At 39.1% G+C, this 17718-nt stretch overlaps 4 protein-coding genes across 10 annotated transcripts; 1 reads left to right on the top strand and 3 right to left on the bottom strand.

The window, feature by feature from the left end:
- Positions 1-202: 202 nt before the first annotated feature.
- On the bottom strand, positions 203-2108 carry LOC137583275 (ubiquitin-conjugating enzyme E2 J2). 2 transcript variants are annotated; one of them, XM_068298243.1, is made up of 5 exons: positions 1702-2108; positions 1274-1627; positions 1144-1214; positions 567-1083; positions 203-416 (listed from the first exon to the last, which is right to left on the bottom strand). In XM_068298243.1, the coding sequence occupies exons 2-4, from the start codon at positions 1572-1574 to the stop codon at positions 580-582; spliced, it is 876 nt and encodes a 291-aa protein (XP_068154344.1). In that variant the 5' UTR covers positions 1575-1627; positions 1702-2108; the 3' UTR covers positions 203-416; positions 567-579. The 2 variants fall into 2 exon arrangements, with proteins under 2 accessions (XP_068154344.1, XP_068154343.1); XM_068298242.1 differs by having other exon boundaries at positions 203-399; positions 1702-2107.
- Positions 2109-3072: 964 nt separating this feature from the next.
- Positions 3073-9902, top strand: Myo95E (Myosin 95E). Of its 5 annotated transcripts, XM_068296414.1 has the most exons (17): positions 3281-3555; positions 3626-3741; positions 3809-4853; positions 4911-4974; positions 5062-5075; positions 5148-5232; positions 5298-5392; positions 5452-5599; positions 5661-5983; positions 6054-6301; positions 6360-7056; positions 7147-7206; positions 7304-7635; positions 7700-7835; positions 7903-8055; positions 8115-8242; positions 8298-9902. In XM_068296414.1, exons 1-17 carry the CDS (start codon positions 3451-3453, stop codon positions 8419-8421), a joined length of 3873 nt encoding a protein of 1290 aa, XP_068152515.1. In that variant the 5' UTR covers positions 3281-3450; the 3' UTR covers positions 8422-9902. The 5 variants fall into 5 exon arrangements, 4 of the variants coding, with proteins under 4 accessions (XP_068152515.1, XP_068152516.1, XP_068152513.1 ...); XM_068296415.1 differs by lacking the exons at positions 5062-5075; positions 7147-7206 and having other exon boundaries at positions 4911-4958; XM_068296412.1 differs by lacking the exons at positions 3281-3555; positions 3626-3741; positions 5062-5075 and having other exon boundaries at positions 4716-4853.
- LOC137581992 (luciferin 4-monooxygenase) lies at positions 9752-12391 on the bottom strand. 2 transcript variants are annotated; one of them, XM_068296418.1, is made up of 2 exons: positions 12339-12391; positions 9752-11639 (listed from the first exon to the last, which is right to left on the bottom strand). In XM_068296418.1, exon 2 carries the CDS (start codon positions 11630-11632, stop codon positions 9998-10000), a length of 1635 nt encoding a protein of 544 aa, XP_068152519.1. In that variant the 5' UTR covers positions 11633-11639; positions 12339-12391; the 3' UTR covers positions 9752-9997. The 2 variants fall into 2 exon arrangements, with proteins under 2 accessions (XP_068152519.1, XP_068152518.1); XM_068296417.1 differs by having other exon boundaries at positions 12176-12341.
- A 901-nt stretch (positions 12392-13292) lies between these two features.
- On the bottom strand, positions 13293-17483 carry Nab2 (Nuclear polyadenosine RNA-binding 2). Its single transcript, XM_068297240.1, has 5 exons — positions 17232-17483; positions 16929-17154; positions 14498-16870; positions 14129-14422; positions 13293-14062 (listed from the first exon to the last, which is right to left on the bottom strand). Exons 1-5 carry the CDS (start codon positions 17271-17273, stop codon positions 13836-13838), a joined length of 3162 nt encoding a protein of 1053 aa, XP_068153341.1. The 5' UTR covers positions 17274-17483; the 3' UTR covers positions 13293-13835.
- Between the last annotated feature and the right edge of the window lie 235 nt (positions 17484-17718).

Genomic DNA, 17718 nt, shown 5'->3' on the forward strand with positions numbered 1-17718 from the left:
AAAGCAGCTTCAATTGGTTGGTGGATTGTTCTTTGGGGTTAATTATTGTTTTTGTAAATAATTACACTCATATTTGTTTTATAATTTGTACACGCATATTTTGCTCTTTTATTAATTTACAGATATATCCTGGCCTCAATTATCTTGATTTAACTATGTGCTAAGACTGGATTAATATAACATAATGAATACATAACAAAAATTAAACAGTTTATATACTTTACAAATTTAATTTAAAGAAATAATGTTTTTTATGTTATTGCCAATAGTTTCAGACTAAACAGCGTTCAATCGGGGAACAAATTTTGTTTTGGAAAAAGGGAGAAGCATCGCAGGGCAATGTATATTTTTTTTTTTCGTTTTTAAGCTTCAGTCAGTTCTGTAAGACTTCTGCGGGGACTATATGGTAAAGTGAACTATATTAATATTATAATTATTATATATATGTATATATATATATAAATATGTATGCACATAACATATGCGAAATTGTATGCATATGGTATGCGCTTTGTGTATGTGTATAAATAGATAGAGGCTCAATTTTGTTTGTATTGACTGCTTACTTAAGAGTTAATTCTATTCCTGATTCAGGTTCTTGATCACGTAATTCACGATGAGTGCAAATATCGCAAAGCAGATGATAATCACCAAATTTGCATATATGGATTGCCAATTTAAGTAGGAATTTCCGGGGCTATTTTGTAGAGATGCAGCGGCATTATTTCCAGAACCTCCGTTCGCCAAAGCCGCAAAAGCTGCCCCTGCACCAGCCTGCCCATCGATTGCATCTATTTGCGCCCTGTTGTTGGCATCTTGTGGCTGATTTGGATCCAGAGCAACTGCTGCGGCAACACCATTATTAGTAAGGCCATTGCAGCGATTTGCTGCCGTGGATGTGGAGGCTACACCGCTGGTTGGTGTCTGAACTCCCTGCAAACGCTGCTTGATCTCCTCAACAATATCGGGAAAAAGTTCACAAAAGTTCGCATTACGCAGGTTAAATGCAAGTGATTTCTGAGCAAACACTTGTTTGTCATAATTTGAAGACTCAATAGCTCCCAGAGTCGGTGTGCTTTCCAACTAAAAGTATTTTGAATAAATTATAAATGAAACGTAATGGGTTAAATGCAACTATTTTACCATAAAACTCAAGAGTCCCGTGAGTATAGTACCCACACACCATGTTGGATTCCAGGTATCCGGGTGAAAATCTTTAAAATTCAAATTGTAAATACGTTTTGCTTCTATTACTTGGCTAAGTGACTATTACCTGAAATGCTTAAACACAACCTGGTGTTTGTCTTGAAACGTCCATTTGGGGTCAACATATAGATTGATGGTGGCTTAAATGGGAACTCGCGTGGAAACAGTAATGTGCCATGATAGTATCCACCGTAGTATGGTGTATCCTCAGGCCCTTTAACACAATAATGCCATTCCAATATATTGTTCTGCAACGGCTCGGCTGTGATATATGGCAAGGGATCGCGTTTTAGTCTCATATAATCTTGTTTCATTCGTGAAACAGCTGTGGGCTGTTTCCTCGTTCCAGACCCCGATGATGATGACATTTTCTCCAGAGAATTTTCGTGCTTTTTGTTGACTGTTTTCCTATATTGCTTTTCTAAAGGGAAAACAATACGGGACAAATCGAAAGTTTAGAATTTTCACGCACACATACACAGATAAGTTACATACTGTGTTGCCTTTGTTTTGTAGGTGGATCAGAAATGCGAATAAGATAAGAGTCAAGGCCGAGAACTTAAGGAAGTATACACGTGGCCAATCCGATTCCAAATTAACTTGCAACCTCTGCAGGCACACATATATAATTGACAATATAGTCCTCCCTCGCCTCTTAGCCACCCACTCGGTCACTTTCTTCCCTCCTCCGACTGGTATCCAATTAAATAAAAAAAAAATAGTTTGGACTTTTGCCTGGGAATGCTTGATTGACACTTTTTTAACTAGATTTTGTTTGAGCTGTATCAGATGAGTGAAAAGTAAATGTTCTAATGTTTCCTTGCTGTTCCCTTCCTTTTTTTTTTTACTTTTTTTGTAAATTATAATTGTAAAATTACAGCTGCCAATCGAGTGAGAAAAAACAGACAAATGCTCAGCGAAAGCAACAAAAACAAACTACAAAGTACGGTAACACAGTGTGAGGTAGATGGCTATAATCTAGCTATTTACATAGTTGTGCACTTTTATATTTGAGCATTAAGGTTTTTTCCTTGAAAACAAACTAGTCCTTAAGGGGAAATCCCGTTGGTCTGTTACTAGTCTGTTTTAAAACCAGTGGACATTATTTACTCACACTTACTGTGCTTAGTGTACTTATTATCCTACTTACAGACATTGGAGGCCCAAAGTCTCTAGAAAATTTTCAGTGTCAATTTCAATCTTCTGAGATCCTGAATATCGAATTCATGAATATGTTAGTGTAAACCGTAATCTAAACCATCTTTTTCGCATATTTTTTAAACCTTTAATGTCCCCTGTAGATTCGATTCAAATTCTTTACATAACGGCCTTTATGATGGATCCCTGGTTTTGTTGCGTGTCGATAGTTGTCTACAAGTGTGACCACATTTTAAAGCACAACATTTATTCTTCAGTTGTTGTTACACACAAAACAACAGGAACTTTACAGTGTGAAAGGTAAACAAAAACTGGAGAACTTTGTAGGCACGTCTTAATACCCTTGTAAATTGATATATTTTTTAAAAAAATTTGATACCCGAACGGAAATTTTTGAATACGGTTCATCCACAGCTATATTTAATTTTCATTTCGTACTATCACATTATGAGAATCAAATAGATTTAAAGCTAGTTGAATCTATATACACCATATACATATGTACATACATATACATACATACATATGTATAATTCGAATTATTAAAAATGCATACGTTTGTATACGGGTACTCCGATGCACTCCGATAAAGTGTGATTCTAAGCAATCTTCATATACTATTTATTCGGAAAAATTACGGTAATAGAAAAGCTGCAACAAAATTGTGACAAAAAAATACAAATATTTTGTTTTAAATTTATATTAGTCCACTGAATAAATCTGAATTGCATACAAAGGCATTGAGACATTCGAAATCCATAAATTTGTGTATGTATGAATGTATGTACATACCTGCTTATACATGCGGATGTACATACATACATAAAGACGTTCTTATGTATGTATGTATGCGAGCACTTTAGCAGAGAAAATGAAAATCAATAATTCAATTCAATCAAAACACAAAATTGTTGCCCAGATGCAAGCACGCTTGCAATAAATTATGCAATTGTTGCACATTTTCACACTTGAATCTTCTCCCAGTGGTTATTTGTGTTTCTGTTTGTTTCTGTGCTTTATTACAGTTGATAAATGTTCAAATGTTAAATATAAATTCGTTCGTTGTGGCTGTTGTTGAAAGGCGCAATGGAAGAGGAAATTGGGACTTGGGATTCGGTGTTGCTGGAGAATCTCTCCGAGGATAGTTTTATTAGCAATATACATCAGCGCTATAAGCGTGACTATATTTATGTAAGACTTGGCCTTAATAATCAATGATTAAACCAATCAACTAATTTATTAACTATTGCTCTTGTGCTAGACGTATATTGGAACCTCTGTGGTCGCATTGAATCCATATCATCACATATCCGAGCACTCTCTGGACAATGTGCGCAACTATGGCAATAAAGGAATCTTTCAGCTGCCGCCTCATATGTGAGTGACTTTGTGCCTTAGATATGTATATTCAAATGGTTAATGATTCATCTCCTGCCATTTCTAGATACGGGCTTACCAATCTTGCGTACCAGTCGCTTAAGGATCAGAGCGAGGATCAGTGCGTTTTGCTCACTGGCGAAAGCGGAGCCGGGAAAACAGAGACATTTAAAATGATTGTCAATTTCCTAACCCACATACAAGAACGGTCGCTATGCAGCACACCGAGTGTCTTGCGAAAGCAATCCTCTACAAGCTCAACAAGCAGTGGTGTTGTGCATTCTCATCGGCGAGCCTCTAGTAGTTGCTCGGGTACTGCCAACTTTATTATTTGCAAGAATCGAGTGGATAATCCTTCTATCGGAATTTCTCGCCGTCAGTCGCCATCACCAGGACCTTCGCAACGATCCAGAACGAGAGCTGATAGCATAGAGCGACAGACCAGGCGAAATATTCGCGAGAAGATTGTCGATTTTGATTTCTCACATCACAAGAGCAGCGAAAACATTAGTATATTAAATGAATCGCATGCCCATCACTTGCATCCAGCCAAGTCGTGCTTTAAGCATCAACAGACTCAAGCTAATGCCTGCCTTGCCACGCCCATTGCCTTGAAGGCAGGCGGGTGCAGTAGTTCACCCAAATATATGACGACTGCTTATGGCAGTGGCAGTGGGTGTCGTCAGTGTGGTCACAGTAAATGCATACGAGCTCAGAGCCTGGAGAAAGAGGAGCAAGCCCTGCGCGGCAGTAATAGTCGTTTGGCCAGTGTCCATAAAATGCATCCGCAACGTGGGAGTTGTTCGAATCTTATACGCCAACATTCGACTGAGAGTCAGCCGGAGCGAGAACGAGATCGACATTCTCTAATGGGCTCCACGCAGCGCATTTCCTTATATGACGCCCACAAGATAAGCAAAGTCTTGGCCGAACTGCCCCAGCCACCACCGCCAACAAGTAACATCTCGCCGACACCCTCAGCCAGCTCGTCGCTTCATCGACGTCACAAATCTCCAAGTCAAAGACTACGCGAATGCGTCACTTGTGCGGATGTCTTTCTGGAAGCCATGGGTAATGCTTGTACTCTGAAAAACAATAACTCAAGCCGTTATGTAAGATATATCTGAGTGTAGTTGGGAATGATTTAATCAATTCGTTCTTTGTTTCAGGGTAAACTATTTGACATTGAAATCGATTTTAAGGGCGATCCTATGGGGGTACACATCACACACTGTAAGTTCTAAAATAAGCAAAGATCTATGTATATATAATTCTATATTACAAATGAATATTGTTACTCCCTTTCATGCATCTGTAAAGATATGTTGGAAAAGGTTTGCTCTTCCATTCCCTAATACTTTAAATAGTCCTTAGTTTGTAAATAATTTCTTTTAATTTCTCTACAGACTCGAATAACAGATACCACAATTGGCGAGCGAAATTTTCATATTTTTTATCAATTATTATTGGGAGCCGATCTTCAATTACTAAGTAACTAAAATAACAACGTCTGGACAATTATTTTTGAAATTAAAATCATTTTTTGATTACTTTAGAATCCCTTAAACTCTATCGTAATGTAGAGAGATATGAACTGCTGCGCAACACAACTGCCATGGAGGAGGATCGTTCGAATTTTCATTATACAAAGGTTTGAATACCCATAATCAGTCAATTTTTACTCTTATAAAATATTTATTTCTCTTAAAGCGATCCCTGGATGTTTTGGGTCTTTGCTGTGATGAGATTAACTCAATTTTTCGTGTCATTGCCGTAGTTTTGAAGCTTGGAAATTTTATTTTTGTGCCTGTGACCAATATTGATGGCACCGAGGGATGTCAGGTTTCCAATGTTTATGGTGAGTTTGTAATGCCAGTTATTCCGGTCCCTCGTTAAATTTTTGGTTTTCCTTCCAATAGAGGTTCAAGAGACAGCCCAGCTGCTTAATCTCGAAGCTCAAGTTCTAATCAACTGCCTTACAAGAGCAAATAGCTCAAATAGCAGCCATGAGGATGTGGGCAGCGAAATGGATGCTCGTCAGGCGGCCAGTAATCGTAACACACTCTGCCGGACTCTTTATAGTCGACTCTTTACGTGGCTGGTTAACAAAATTAATGAAACACTCAAGTCCAATCAGCGCGAAAAGAATTTAGCCCTACTGGATTTCTATGGATTCGAGGTTCTTGATCATAATTCCTTTGAACAGTTTGCCATCAATTATAGTGCAGAGAAGATACATCAGGCAAGTGTTTTTTAAACTAAACTTATATTAATACTTTATTCTAATTTTAATTTTGTATTCTGGTCAGCAGAACTTTGTTTTCCATGTTTTGCGCTCGGAACAAGAGCTTTATATGCGTGAGGGTCTGGAATGGTCGCGCATTGATTACTTTGATAATGAATCTATATGCGAGTTGATCGATAAGCCCAGCTATGGTATATTAAGTCTGATCAATGAGTCACATTTAAGTAACAATGAGGCATTGTTGCTGCGCATCCAACAATGCTGTGCAGGACATCCAAATTTTATGACCAGCGGGAGCAACTCTATGTGCTTTCAGTGAGTATATTATCCTTATTGTATCATGAATATGTTAAAATTGTGTAATATCCTTTAGAATTCGTCATTTTGCCAACGTGGTAAACTATTCGATTAACCGCTTTTTAGAGAAAAATTCTGATATGTTGCCAAAATATATAAGTGGTGCTTTCTATCAGAGCAAACTATCGTTGGTTCAGAGCCTTTTCCCAGAGGGAAATCCCCGCAGGCAAGCCACGAAAAAGCCATCGACACTAGCTTCTAATATACGCACTCAACTGCAGACACTCCTGGCTATTGTTAAACATCGACGTACACATTATGTGTTCTGCATTAAGCCCAACGAGGGCAAGCAACCGCATCAGTTTGATTTGGCCTTGGTGCAACATCAGGTGCGCTACATGTCGTTAATGCCTTTGGTGCACCTCTGTCGCACAGGCCACTGTTTCCATCTGTTGCATGTAAAGTTCTTTCATCGCTACAAGTTGCTCAACAGTCTCACGTGGCCGCATTTCCATGGCGGCAGTCAGGTGGAGGGAATCGCGCTTATCATACGCAATCTGCCTTTACCCTCAGCCGAGTTTACAATTGGCACCAAAAATGTGTTCGTGCGTAGTCCTCGCACTGTTTATGAGTTGGAGCAGTTTCGTCGCCTGCGTATCGGCGAACTGGCCGTACTCATACAAAAGATGTTTCGCATGTATCATGCGAGGAAACGATACCAGCGGATGCGGCACAGCCAGATGGTCATCTCCAGTGCCTGGCGAACGTGGCGCGTAAGTAGATATTACTAATCGGTCATTGCATGATAAAAACAATCAATCAATCTGTAATTTCTTTCTGCATGTTGACTTATCTGTCTATAGGAATGCCGTTTTGGTATTCCTTTCACGGGTCGTAGACATCTGTGGAGTTTATATCGTGTTGTAAGCATGTTGCATGTTGCTTCTTTTAATTTTCATTTATCGACAATGTTGAATTAGAATTTATACAATGTTTTTTTTATTGCATTTACTTTCTCAGGCCCGCGAAGAGTATCGTTCGCTAAAGTACAAACGGCAAGTTAAATGGGCGATCGATGTAATAGGTCGCTACTATCGTCAATGGAAGATACGTCAGTTCCTGCTTACCATACCACTGCGTCTGCCGCCCAATACATTGAGTCCGCTATCCACAGAGTGGCCAGCATCTCCTGTCTTTTTGGCCGACGCCTCGCGATTGTTGCGCTCCATTTATCATCGCTGGAAATGCTACATCTATCGCAACTCTTTCGATCAAACTGCTCGCAATCGTATGAGAGAAAAAGTGACAGCCAGCATTATTTTCAAGGATCGTAAGGCTTCTTATGCGCGAAGGTATTCAGAATTTTTTCACAACATCCATTAAATTTAAAATATAATCCAATTTATTTGTTAACAGCGTCGGCCATCCATTTGTGGGTGATTATGTGCGTCTGCGCCACAATCAGCAGTGGAAAAAAATTTGCGCCGAAACCAATGATCAGTATGTCGTTTTTGCCGACATAATCAACAAGATAGCACGATCGAGTGGCAAGGTAAGTTTTTAATTGAATTGATCTAAAGCAGTACTATATATGTATGTGTATGGCAATTCTTTTTCAGTTTGTACCCATACTTCTGGTGCTATCCACTTCATCGCTACTGTTGCTCGACCAGAGAACGCTGCAAATCAAGTACAGAGTGCCTGCCTCGGAGATATATCGAATGTCTTTGAGCCCCTATCTAGATGACATTGCTGTTTTTCATGTGAAGGCGGTAAGAAACAAGTGAATTTTATATAATTAGAACTTTGCCTTAGTTTACACTTTTTACAGTCGGAGTTTGGGCGCAAAAAGGGAGATTTTGTATTTCAAACGGGCCATGTTATTGAAATTGTTACGAAAATGTTTCTGGTTATACAAAATGCCACAGGCAAACCTCCAGAGATACACATAAGCACAGAGTGAGTATTCTTAGAGGCTATGCGGAATGCTTAATACTAAATTTTATACTTATAGATTTGAAGCGAATTTTGGCCAACAGACTGTCATCTTCTCGTTCAAATACGGCGGCATGTCGGATTTAGCACAAGGCCCGCCAAAGGTCACGCGCAAGGGAAATCGCATGGAGATTATTGTATGATCCAAAACAATAAGAACCTTTGGCTGTTAGACAATTTAAATTACTGACAGCTGCAGGCATGCGCTCAAAGTCGAGGTCCACATAAAAGTTTCACAATTTGTACGAGTCAGCATGCAATTGCATATTTTAATATTTCATACATTTTGCAAAATGGTCCTAGGGATCAAAATACAAATGTTTAGCAATACACACACACACACACCCACACAGACAAAGACAAGTTTAGTTCAACAGACAATCAGAATAAACCAATTTGTTGTCAGAATTGTGCCAAACGATTGAACCGATTAAAGTAACTAAAGTTGTGCCAAAAATTAATTTAAAATTGCACTATTTCGTGTTTGAATCTTATCATTGTAAACGAAAGTAATTGGCCACTGAATTTATATTAATGTGCATATGCAGGGACGGATTAAACGTTTGTTCCCATACTCATTAAAATGTCTCAAACAAAAATATGTTATCCATTTTAAATTCAAATTTTAATATGTTTTATGTATTCTTTCTCATGTGCTTTAAAGAATATTCCTATCCTTTAACATATAATATATAGTTAATCTTAAATGAGATCTCTTTTTACCATCCGTCTCTGTAGAAATGTGCAGAATTTTTTCAAATTAGTTTTAAGTGTAAGCCAAGCACCAAGTCTATTAGCATTGCAAGTGCAAGAATAAGTACATACGTATTTAATATGAGGCCCAGACAGACAAACATACATACATGCATACATTGTGGGACAGATACTAACCACAGACAGGAAGAAGTTTTAACACAAACTATATAATGTTTCCGGTATAGAAACCAAAGCATTTCTTCTATATTTAAGGTTTCATACACAATAATTAGTAAACTAATGCTAGAAAACACAGATTATATATAACTGTGTACACATGAACCAGAGAGAAACACAAATTAAATTCCATATACAATAAATTGCTATTTACGACGTCTCCAAAGAACCGGACCCAGAATAAGAGAGAAAAAAAGATAAACTTTCCCCACAAAAAAAGAAAAAAAAAACAAATACAAAATGTTAATTAAGTAACACTATTTACAAGACAGATGAAGTGTAGTTAAATATTGACATATATATATATACAACAACATATATGAGAATTAATAATGAATCTATATGTAGAAATCGACAAACAAATTATATGAAAGTTTGTTATAGAAGAACGTAAAGTACGTAGTTGTTTAATTATAACATGTTATTGATAGTTCGGAACATCAAATGTGTAAATTCTAACTTGCAGCAGAGGGCACCGGTTAGGATGAAATTATCCAAAACATTCCCGAAACATTTAAACACATACAATACATACATACATACGTATTTAAATAGTTTTTATTTAGGTTTTTAATACAAATGAAAGCCAAATTAAAGTAAAATGAAACCCAACCAGTTGGTAGTTTAAAAACAAAACGGAAACGATAAGAACAAAGTTTAGCAATAATAATAAAGCATACGTTTAGCAATATCTTTTTACAATTCATGTTTGCCCAGGGGGAATATCTGTATCTTAGGGAAATATTGATAGCCATATCTTTTCCTTTCTTTCCTTCTCCGAATGTTTTACAATTTGGACTTTGGTTTTTTAAGCATATTGCGGAGCACACGTCGCAGGATTTTACCACTAGGATTCTTTGGTATTTCATCTACAAAGATCACACCACCCCTCAAACGTTTGGCTGGTGATGCGTGATCATTGACAAACTTGATGACTTCATCTTCTGTTAGCTGGACACCCGCCTGCTTGACCACAAATGCTAAGGGCAATTCCCCAGCTTCTTCGTCCGGCTTGCCAATCACGGCAGCATCCTTAATCTTGTCATTTGTCAGCAATAGAGCCTCAATTTCCGCCGGCGGTACTTGGAAGCCCTTGTATTTGATTAACTCCTTGATTCGATCCACGATAAAGAACTCGAAATCATCGTCATAGTAACCAATGTCTCCGGTGTGCAACCAACCATCCTTAATGGCCGTTTGCGTGGACTTGGCGTCACCGATGTAGCCTTTCATAATACCATCGCCCTTGAAGCACAGTTCACCCCGCTCATTCGCTCCCAGGAGTTTGCCAGTGTCAGGATCAATGACTTTGGCATATATGCCAACCTTCAGGACGCCTACACTGCCGGGTTTGCAGAAGTCATCGTTTTGCACCAAAACACTCAGCGTCGACTCGCTCAGTCCATATCCTTGACGGATGAAAGGCACGCCAATACGCTCCTTGATCTGATCCTCTGTCTCCCGACTAAGTGGGGCAGCACCGCAGAGAAGCACCATCAATGATGATAAATCGTACTTATCCACAATGGGATGCTTGGCCAAGAAGACCATCAATGGAGGCACCATAAATGCCATCATTACGCGATATTTCTCAATGGACGAGAGGAACAAATGCTCCTCAAACTTGGGTAAATAGACCATACGGGTGCCCATTACGGCAGTGGTTATCAATGTAAGGCAGCCAAATGCATGGAACCATGGAATCACTGTTAGCAAAGTGACTTCAGACAGCGGAATCATTGTGGGTTGAATCTGTGAATCCAGAGTGGCCAATAGATTCATTTGTGTTAATTGTACACCTTTAGGCATGCCCGTGGTACCTGATGAGCATACAATAAGGGCCACATCTTCGTTCTTATTGGCCATAGGCGACAAGAAATCTGGTTTAGTCTTAAATTTCTCGTTATCCATCATATCGTCAAATTTATAGACGTTGTTAAAGTTCTTGGATGTACCGCTTAGAGCAATGATGCCCTTAACAAATTTGTTCTTGCTGGCCACTTTGGCAATCCGATCGACGGTTATCTTTGATGCTAAGATTATCTTTGGCTTTGATAGATTAATAGCATGATCCACTTCTCGCTCAGAGTATGTAACATTCAGAGGAGCTACAGTAGCACCTACTGCGAATCCAGCAAACATTGCCAAGGCGAAATTGATGCTGTTTTCGCTGGAGAGACCGATGACATCATTGTGCTTCACTCCCAACTTCTGGAGAATGTACGCCAATCGGACGATGCGACTATGCATAAAGCTGGCTGTATATTCCGTTCCAGTAACAGCATCAATCATAACCGTCTGTTCGCCAAAGCTTTTGTACTTATCCAAAACGAATTGACCCAAAGATCTGTAGTCCTGGGCTTCCCTAGCGGTCACAGGACCGCCATAGACAATATTACCAGGTAGCAGTGTTGAAGTCATTCTTGAACTGCAATGAAAATGAAAATACCGACAAAATTAGGATTTTTGGGGGTTGGTTTTTGCATACACAGAACGCGTGGTTCTTGGCTCTTAAGAAATTTAGATTGGTACACTTTGAACTGAACCCCCCATGCCAGCCTATGCTCAAAATAATCTAATCTTAGCTGTCCGAGGGACAGAAATCTTTTAGCTCTAGCTAAAGTTCATCAATGCATATGTACATACATATATGGAAAATATTTGGCTATCTATAAAAATAAGCACCGTTCAAACAAAATAGACAAGTTCCAAAGGTCGGTGGGCTAAAAGATGAATCCCGACCCATGAAATATGCCTTATCAATTAAAGGAGTGGTAAAATAGTCATCCAATAGATACACGCCAATAGTCTTAATAAATTATTCCTCCGTGGTCTCAAAGTTCCAAGTTCATTTTGGATTTTTATCAACTCACACTTTTTTTTTTGAGAGGTTACAATTGACAGAAAGAGAATACAAAAAAAGCGAAGGCGGCCGTTTCGTTCGCTTACGGCTTTACTACTAACTTTTCTAGCTGCTCCCGCTCCCCAAGGCAACCAATCTCGCGTTGTTTATGGCACGATTAGATTAACGAATCTGATAATGCAAGGTTTTCTCTAGTTTTTTTGTTGTTGTAACTAGTGCGCAGGCGCATCCAATAACATATCCAGTTTATGTGGAAGTACATACATTAATATTTGGGTGTAATTGTTACTAATGTAACCGAAAGAGCGCGGAGAGATGAGAAAAGGGAATAATAACAAAATCAACACAAAACAGCTGATTGTAATCGGTTATCGAAGAATTAGTGGCAACGCTCTATTATTATTTTTTATTTAAAAATACTGTACGTTAGAAGACAACGGTAATTTAGCAAGCTTAAAATATGTTACATATATAGGACAAGATTTTTATCTATATTACTTTCTTTTTATCATATTACTTTCTTAATATGATCTTTTATCTAACTTAAACTCATAATTGATAAGGCGGAGACTCTTATTTGCATGTGCCAAAAAGTTGTCTAGTGGAACACTTGGACGAAATGTGGTAAACTTGGGCTTGGTGCTAAAGGGCTTGTGTACAGGCGCGATTGATTCCGTTGTACCACCTACTAGTCAGCACATTATTACAGCTCTAGTTGCCCGAAGGCAAAGCCTTTACCATGCCATGCAAGAAATGCAAAGAAAGCTGTGTTGAAACCGCAGGCGGCTGAAGGGTTACAAATGAGAGTGATGAGCCCAATCAATCGGAATTGTTGGCCACCATACGAAGTTAGTATCCAAAGGCAATAAGTAAAAAAGAGAAAACTACTAAGCCACCGACTTGCCTATACCAAAAATAGCATTAACTATTTCTTACTATTTACAAATCAGTAAAGCGTTAGTTAATTGAATTTACATGAATACATGTAAATCTAGGCATGTTTAAAAACATATTTCATGTTTTAGTTTTGGGTGATTTTGTATATGTTTTAAATTAAAACTTTTAATTATATATAAAAAGAAACATCCAGATATTATATAATTTGAACCATAATTTATTCTATAACTCTAATCTAGATACAATAAAATAAAAAAATTTAATATCGAATTAATATCGAGCAAATATATTTATAATTTTTATTTGCAGACTTTTTTTTCATTTTTTACTTGAGGTTTTTGTTTTATTCTCCAATTGAACAACAATTTATTGTAACCATTCAAGAAAACTGATGCTAATGCCTAATACAAAATTATAATTTAATAGTAAAAGCAATTTTGGTTTTATAAATTTGTTTGTATATTACGTAAACGTAAAGCCACTGAAGAGAGAAATAATTGAAATTCTAGATGTTTAGTCGGCTCACCGACATCAAAGATACCCTAAACCAATATATAGCCAATTTGTTTGATTCAATGTTAGGGAACTGTTCAATGAATGTAATGATAGCTTCAATAAATCAGAAATTGTTGTATCAACTTTGTTAAGATAGTAAATCGGACTGGGAGATACTGATTGAGGGTATAGACATGATTCAAGTGAGCGACTGCCATAATAATTAATGCTGTGAATAGTTGTTGGGGGGTACAGGGTGGAGTAAGAGAAAGAGAGAGTAATTATATAATATGACATTTCCTAGATTATTGTTAAAACATGCGAGTCTGCTTCTCTGTCTGTGTGAGTTGTCCTCTTATCCATCCACTTTCAGCCCATGGAAGCAACCCATTTAAATTTGCTTTGCATCTCGGGATGATAAAAAACGCACTCCAATTTATTAACACAATTCTTGCCAAAGCGACACAGCTTAGGATGATGAAACGTGCAACCGACTTTTGTGCAATTTGGATAAAATTTGCACATGGTTGTTGCTGTCGTTGTTGTCACTGGAGCCGATATCGATTTGTAGTTTTGCACGGGTATGACATGAGAAGCTACAGAAACAGAAGAAAATTCGTTTAAGTCTTTAGACTTTCTTTTTATACACGTATATGACTTACATAAAGGCGGCGCCATTAGTTGATGGCCATGACTGAGATCCCTAATACCGCTGTGCGCGAAATTGCAATCGATGCTCATGCACGACATATCATATTTGCACTTTGGATGTGAATACATGCATTTATCGGCAAATTTGCAATTGGGAAAAGTTTTGCATGGCGCCGTTGGATGATAATATTCACAGAATTGTTTTGTGCAATTTGGATGATATTTACAGCGCTCCTTTGCTGGCAATTGCTGTTGCTGCTTTGACGACACCTTCAACACGGCTGAATCCACGCTGACAGCGCTCACTAGTAAGAAGAAATTGAAAATATATTTAAATGCAAATGAAAGAAAAGTTTGATTTCTCGTTTGACGTGTCTTACGTGTTGGCAGATTGTCATATTTTCTATCCTCAGTATGGCGTATGGGTATCTTGCGTCTCTCGATGGCCACTTCTTGTTCCACGCTTCGAGAGCGTCTCTTTTTATGCTCTGGTTCGGTATCGGGCTTTAGGGTAAAACGGATGGGTGTATGCTTGGCCTTAACTTGGCTTGGTATTACCTCATTGTGGCTATTCACTGGGTGCCCAGTGGTTTCAACTGACCCAGAACCGGAGCCTGAGCTTTGGCTGGGCTTTTGATCTTTGTTGCTACTGCTGCTAGTAGCACGTTTTTCTGGTCGTGAAGTTTTCGATCTGACTGGCAGTGGAGGCGTGGTGGAACGTTCCTCTGTATGAGATTTTGTTGATTTGTTAATGTCTTTGTGACCATTTTTCTTTGGTGACCGATGATGCAGTTCATCATCCTCATCTGTATCAATATTATTTTTGATAATAATCTTTTTGATCTCCTGTGACTGTCTAATTACTTCACTGCGATTCAGACTGCGGGAGCTCATGTGGGATGAAGGAGGCGGTTTATTACTTGATGTGGGTGATGGCGAAGAACTGCGACCTCGTCCAGATTTGAGTCTCCTGGAAGACGACGAAGACACCGTCGGCTCCATACATGATGCAATTTGCGGCACTTGAGGCGAAGAGGCTTTTGTACCCTTGCGATAAGAATGCTCTCCATTCAGTGTGACCACAAACTGAGTTTTTGCTGCACTATGTGAACTGATGTGCATATCAATGTGCTCCGGCACATAGGCCTCAAAGTTAATCTTTTCATTGGACTCGCTAGGCACATATTCCTCAATCACTTTATGCTCCACGTCATCCTTCTCTTCCTCATTTGGGTCTTGCTGTTGTTCGACCTCAGATCGTTTTTTCCGCTTTCCCATAACATTGACCACCAAATCCCGCGTGCATCGTCTAAAGAGTTCATTATTTGCGGAAGCAATACTTCGCTTTGATCCCCGTATTTTATCTCTGGATTCTATTGATTTTTCGATCAGCTTACGCTTGCCCAATGTGGAACTTATCACCTCCAAGTCATCTGCATCTTTATGCCTGGGAGCGGTTAGTTTCGAACCAGCAGACGAGGTAGTAACTGATTTTGCCAGTATGGTGGATCTCTGAGCTTCGGCAACAGCTCGCAACAAGAGATTCTTACTAGCCTGCCTCCTGGGCGAGACATGGGGACGTGGTTTTATCTTGATTACTGAATTTACTGGCTTCTCTAACAAATCCTCATCATCCGAGGGCTCCGGAGATTTATGAACGGCTACAATGACACGGGACCCAATACGCTGTTTGCCGTGAGACATCTCTGGACTGGGACTAGATCGACGCTGACGTGCTGAACTGCGGATTGATTCTCGTGGATTATCGTTGCGACTTGGCCGGCGATCATGGGAACGAGACCGCGAGCGTTCTCGTTGACTACGTGTCTCTGGTTCGCTGCGTCGTCTATGTGCTGGCACATATAGCTCCTTTTGCGTTCTTTGAGAGCGCTCTCGATCGGGAACGGATGATGATGTCTCTGGTTTCGCTTTCGAGCCTAAACGATCATGCACAGACCGACGCTGCTCCTGGCGTTCATCTTTGCCTGGTGGTGTAGCTTCTCGGGGTGATCTCTCACGTCGATTGAAGACAATGGGTGATTTGGCTTTGCGCTGTATTGAGGCCTCTTTAAGACTTGACTCTAGCGATGATTCTTCGTGAGCATTTAGATTTAAAAGATCGTCATCATGCACACCAGATTCTGCTTCTATGGTTTTTAGCTTTGCCACCTCTCCCTTTTCCTCTTGTGGCTGTTCATCTTCCATTTCTTCTTCCGCCGCTTCATCAGCCTCTTCATCGTCGTCTGAGTCCACATCGATTTCCCCAATTTTACGCAAATGTTTTTTGGCTGCCTCAATTTTCTTTTGTATTGCTGCCAATTCTGCTAAATCCTTCTCACGATTGCCTGCTGTCGTGTTTGGAGCGCTTGTCGTGGAACTAATTTCCGATATAGTTGGTATATCAAAGTCTTGTCCTTCTCCCGATTTACGTTTGTTATTCTTCTTCTTGTTAAGTATAATTTCATCTTTTGCTGTATGATCGGCATCTAAAGACTTTTTGGCCTTCTCCAGAAGTTCCTCAGCGAAGACATCGGTAATGGAGCCACCACCGCTAATGACGGTAGCCATGGCCTCACTACTTCCAGCAGTTCCAGCTGAACCACCATCGTGCTGTTCATCTCCAATAGATTTGCGATGCGATGGCCTTCTGTCCTTTTTGGATAATTTTTTGTCTTTTTCCTTTTCTTTGACAACGGCGACTTTACTAGCTGTTGTTTCGGAAAGCCGGGATTTACGTGATTTTTTATTGCTGGCTGAATTCGTTATGTTATTGATTAATAATTCTTATTCGTCATGCACAGCAAAACTTACCACTTGCAACGGGCAGGGTGACTTCCTGCAGTTTCTGCAACACTTCATGCAACCAAGTGACAAACAAATCTGTTTGATCTCCCAAAAATAGATTTAGTTCGGCATTCATTTGCTGTTTTGTTCGCTTATTGGCCACCATTACCATCACATAATCGGGCAATTCATCGTCTATAAAGCCAGCTGATCCTCCAGTTCCTAGCTCCAGAAGCTTGGCCTTAACGGCACTCTAGAAAGATCCAAAAAACACAAACCTTTTTAACATACAATGTTCAACTTCATTGATTTTCCCCCCTCCCGACTTACGCGCATCTTCTGCCCAATTTCACTGCCCAAATTGCAATCCATATTGTGACCTGGCCTAATCCTATTTCTCTGATTTTTCTCTGCCCTTTATTGACTTTGAGCATTTAACTGTTGTTAAACAAGTTCCGTTTTTTATGTGGCACTGGCCTCGTTAAATTAGTCTTGCTCAGAATTGGATTACATGAAGAGAATAATATAAAATTATCGCAAATTGTGCGACTTGCCGATATCAGAGTTGCTGCTAGAGATGCGACAAATGCGTGATTGCTGGTCACGAATTGCCACTGACACTTGCTGCTTGATTTTGTTTTTGTTAGTCCTTTAATACAGTATTTCGTATGCTATTTAATTCAAATTGGTATTTATATGCATTTTAAGTCCAGTTGTTATTGCATGTGGATATAATATCGATACGTCGATCGTTTCGGGATAAACGTTAAAAATGTAATCGAATTTTAGTTTATTGAATTATCTTTAAAGAAAATGC

This window comes from Drosophila tropicalis, unplaced genomic scaffold (genome assembly GCF_018151085.1).
Source record: "Drosophila tropicalis isolate 14030-0801.00 unplaced genomic scaffold, ASM1815108v1 contig_859, whole genome shotgun sequence".
Taxonomy (NCBI): Eukaryota; Metazoa; Arthropoda; class Insecta; order Diptera; family Drosophilidae; genus Drosophila; species Drosophila tropicalis.